General features: G+C 41.8%; 1 protein-coding gene across 1 annotated transcript in view; it reads right to left on the minus strand.

Annotated features, from left to right (window-relative positions):
* LOC101863399 (NPC intracellular cholesterol transporter 2) overlaps nt 1–1221 on the minus strand; it is a 5598-nt gene extending 4377 nt beyond the window's left edge. The window contains exon 1 of the mRNA XM_005112135.3: nt 596–1221. Coding sequence (XP_005112192.1) covers nt 596–674 — 79 coding nt within the window. The 5' untranslated portion in view covers nt 675–1221. The remainder of the gene's footprint in view (nt 1–595) is intronic.
* Between the last annotated feature and the right edge of the window lie 2270 nt (nt 1222–3491).

Below are 3491 nucleotides of genomic sequence, written 5' to 3' on the forward strand. Positions count from 1 at the left end.
CACTCACACGTCATGACGTCTGTAATTAATTCGCTGAGCGCGCACATTCTGGTCAGTCGAACACACATTATTTTGGGGCGTTATTTTAAAAAAAAGACTCACATCGTTTTTCAAACAGATTTTACAATTCTGCCTTCTTTACCTGGGACTTGAAATGTCTGGTAACGACATATACATACTATAAAATACCCTTATTCTTTGCTCTGAATTTATGTGTGATGGTTTAAAATATGCCCCAGCATTGCACTGTCTGGCTTGGTGTTGATCGGACATTATGTTTCCATAATTTTTCCGCAAAGTCCTCACCGAATTAAAGAAAAAATGTCTTTAACGGACGATCTGCTGGTGAAAGCAGACCTATAGAAAACCACAGCATTTTACCAGTCCATGAAATGAGCTGTTTGTGACTTGTAGAAAGTTAGGTCTATAGAAATACTGAATAAACTAAGTGGGGAAAGGGGGGGGGGGAGATCAGATGACACATAACTGGCAGTAGAAACGGAGTTATTAAACTTGCCCTTGAGCAATGACGCCGCCAACAGGTTTATGTAAACGAACAACATTACAATAAGAGTAGAAGTGAAAGGAATCTTACCCTTGGTGCAGTTTTTGAACGCAATGCTCTCAGAAGCCACACAGGCCAACACAGCTGCCAGTACAACTAGAACATTCATGGTTAGAGGTGGTCAGGTTTTGGCGTGACACTGGAACTGTGGAAGCCTCTCTGTGTGCTGTTTTCTGACTGAACAAGACAGGCACAGGCGCTCTCTAGCGGTGACGTACGTTTAAGACCAGAGAGAGAACTGGATAGGAACTTTCTCCTGTCACAATCTGACAATGTCGCGAAGGGAAAGATAAAGAATTCTGACCAAAGCACGAGGAGTGAGGTGATCTCCAGTACTTGTTGCCGGCTGTTTGTTGGTGTGTGCTGTGGAGAAAGGGCCTCTTATATACGTGTGACCATCTGCGAACACAGCGGGTGATAAGAGAGACGTCGCCTCTTGGGGCAGAGCCAGTTATCTTCAAATTGGAGTGAAATAGTCTTAGAGAGTTGCGACAAGTGCTACTTCAAGTGAAAGAGGAAAGTCAAAATAGAAATGTGTCACCTGGCATTGTTCAAACTCAGCAGATATTCTCAGCCTTATTTTGTGGTTTAAAAAATGTATAACCCGCTTCTGGACAAAACGTTGGTTGTTGTAAAACCAGAGAACTTTGTCTTCTGTCAGAATATCATGCCTGGCTCAAAGAACACAGTCACATTATGGTACGTCAGTACACAGGACTGGACTCATAACTCACGAGAGTTTCACGTGACGGTTACTCACACTCGGATCACTAGGTCTATAGAAGCACATGAGTAGACGAGCAGGAGCTGACTACCACGTGACCACATGAAGAAGTGACCCCACACTGGTTTCACTCAATGAGGACACGTTGTTTGCGGGCATTTTATAAAAGAAGGGAGGGGGGGGGATAAAAGACGAATAGACGTTTGATAGGAAATAAGAAGCAACCACACCAGAGTACCCGCCAACCACCCACTGACCTCTATGTAAGGCAATAAACTAAGACAGGAGAGTGCATAGGGAGGAGGTCAAGACTTTGAGTGTGAGTAAGTTGTCGCAGCGAAGACGCAGGGAAAAAAGGACGTAGAAACCTTTGTGTGTGCCTTGGTAGAGTGAATAAACTACAGTTCTTGAAATCTGGGTTTGTTTTAATGTAAGTAAACCTTAAAGAACCCACACAAGTTAAGGACACCGCACTTATCACTACACCTTTTGATTGCTGGTACACTCCTTTAGCGTTTTACTTCAGTTTTCAAGTTCAAATTTTCTTTGTCAAGACCAGTCTCTGTCGCTCTTCATCGAATGTGAATGTGTTTTTATACTGTCATATATCAACTTTATAAATTAATCATTAGGGGCCGGCTGAGTACTATTTCATGAAGAAAATCCAGAATCTGTTGTTTTCTTCCCATGGCCCGGAGAATTGGGACGCAGAATCCCACTTTACCCCACTGGTGACCCCATTTTCCTGCAGCAAAACGATGAACTTATTCAGGGAAAAATTATTACATCGGATTGGAACATGGTGAAATAAAAGAACTATTCGGTTCTCATGTTGGTATGCAGCCTATAAAACATTAGTCTGTTACGTGGTTCTAGGTTAGTGCTACTACTTTCTCGGGTTTTGTTTGTTTGTTTGTTTTGTTTTTTCAGAAATGACTCAAATCTACAGACGAAAACACGAAGAGGGATTTGCGCGACATCCCATGTGGAATTCTGAAAAAGTCGGTGGAGGCCGTCCAAAATGATGAGACTGTCCAGGAAGCATCAACAGACTACGTTGTATCAAACTCGACACTCGGTCGTTGTGAGCAGAAGGTGAACGTATGGGCTGAGTCAAGGCTTTGGCAGACATACCAACAACAAAAAATTGTTTTCTCTGAAGCAAAAAAGTGTACATTTGCCCACTGTCTACAAACACGTCCAGACACGTTCTGTGGGCTCACAACACACCGGGCTCGTACGTTAGCCCGTGAGATGGCAATACAGAACAATGTGGGAGTTCTAGAGCTTTGGAATGACAACCCAGAGACTAGTAATAAATAGATATTGCACTTTTTGCAAGGCGCCCAGATTTGTCTCCGGGTATGCTAGAGGCGACTTCTTTAAAGTTAAGCGTCAGTCTTCAACCGAGAGAAAGTAGTTAGGTCTTTCCAAACCCTAGTAGTAGTAGCCTCCAAGATGTCAGCATTCACGGTATACAACCCAGAAGACCTGGACCCTAAACTGTGCAGCCCCCCCCCCCCCACATGATGGCATTCAAAGGGCAGGAACAGGTTGGGAAGATCACTTAACTGGAGCGTGGTGAACTTGTCATCATTTTAAAAACAATGTTGCAAACTTATCTTCTTTGCCACGACCTGTCTTCATGTTCGTTAGAAGAAATTTTGAAGGACATATAACATGTTCTTTACTCAGGTCATGATATTGAGGATGGTAACTCAGAACCGTTAACTGAGTTAGTAGGCATTGTTAGTGCAATTTTCCTGCATAAAAAATTATGAAATATACAAAATTGATGAGCGTTCCAATTCGATAATAACCCGATATTTAATCCATGGTATTCAGACTGTAGCTTGGGTCCTCTGTCTAGTTTTTCCAGCCCACCACACAGATGTTGAATGGAAATGAAAATGGTCTCTTTTTTTCTTCTCAACAAAAAAAGCAACAATTAACTAACAAGACCTAGTGGATCTATGTTTAAAACCCGACAAAAATGAAAGATCATTTTGTTCATTGCAAAAATGTTTAATGTACACCAAAGTGAGAAATAACACAAAACAATCTGTTATCCTGTGACAGCATTTGGCTCAATTATTTATCTGGGGAAAAATGTGAAGTGTTTTGATGTCGCTTATGACACATGGAATCCATTTTATAATTCAAACGTTTCGTGTAACACAAATGAAGTCGAATGTTTTATTA

The sequence above is a fragment of the Aplysia californica genome, unplaced genomic scaffold (genome assembly GCF_000002075.1).
Source record: "Aplysia californica isolate F4 #8 unplaced genomic scaffold, AplCal3.0 scaffold01194, whole genome shotgun sequence".
Taxonomy (NCBI): Eukaryota; Metazoa; Mollusca; class Gastropoda; order Aplysiida; family Aplysiidae; genus Aplysia; species Aplysia californica.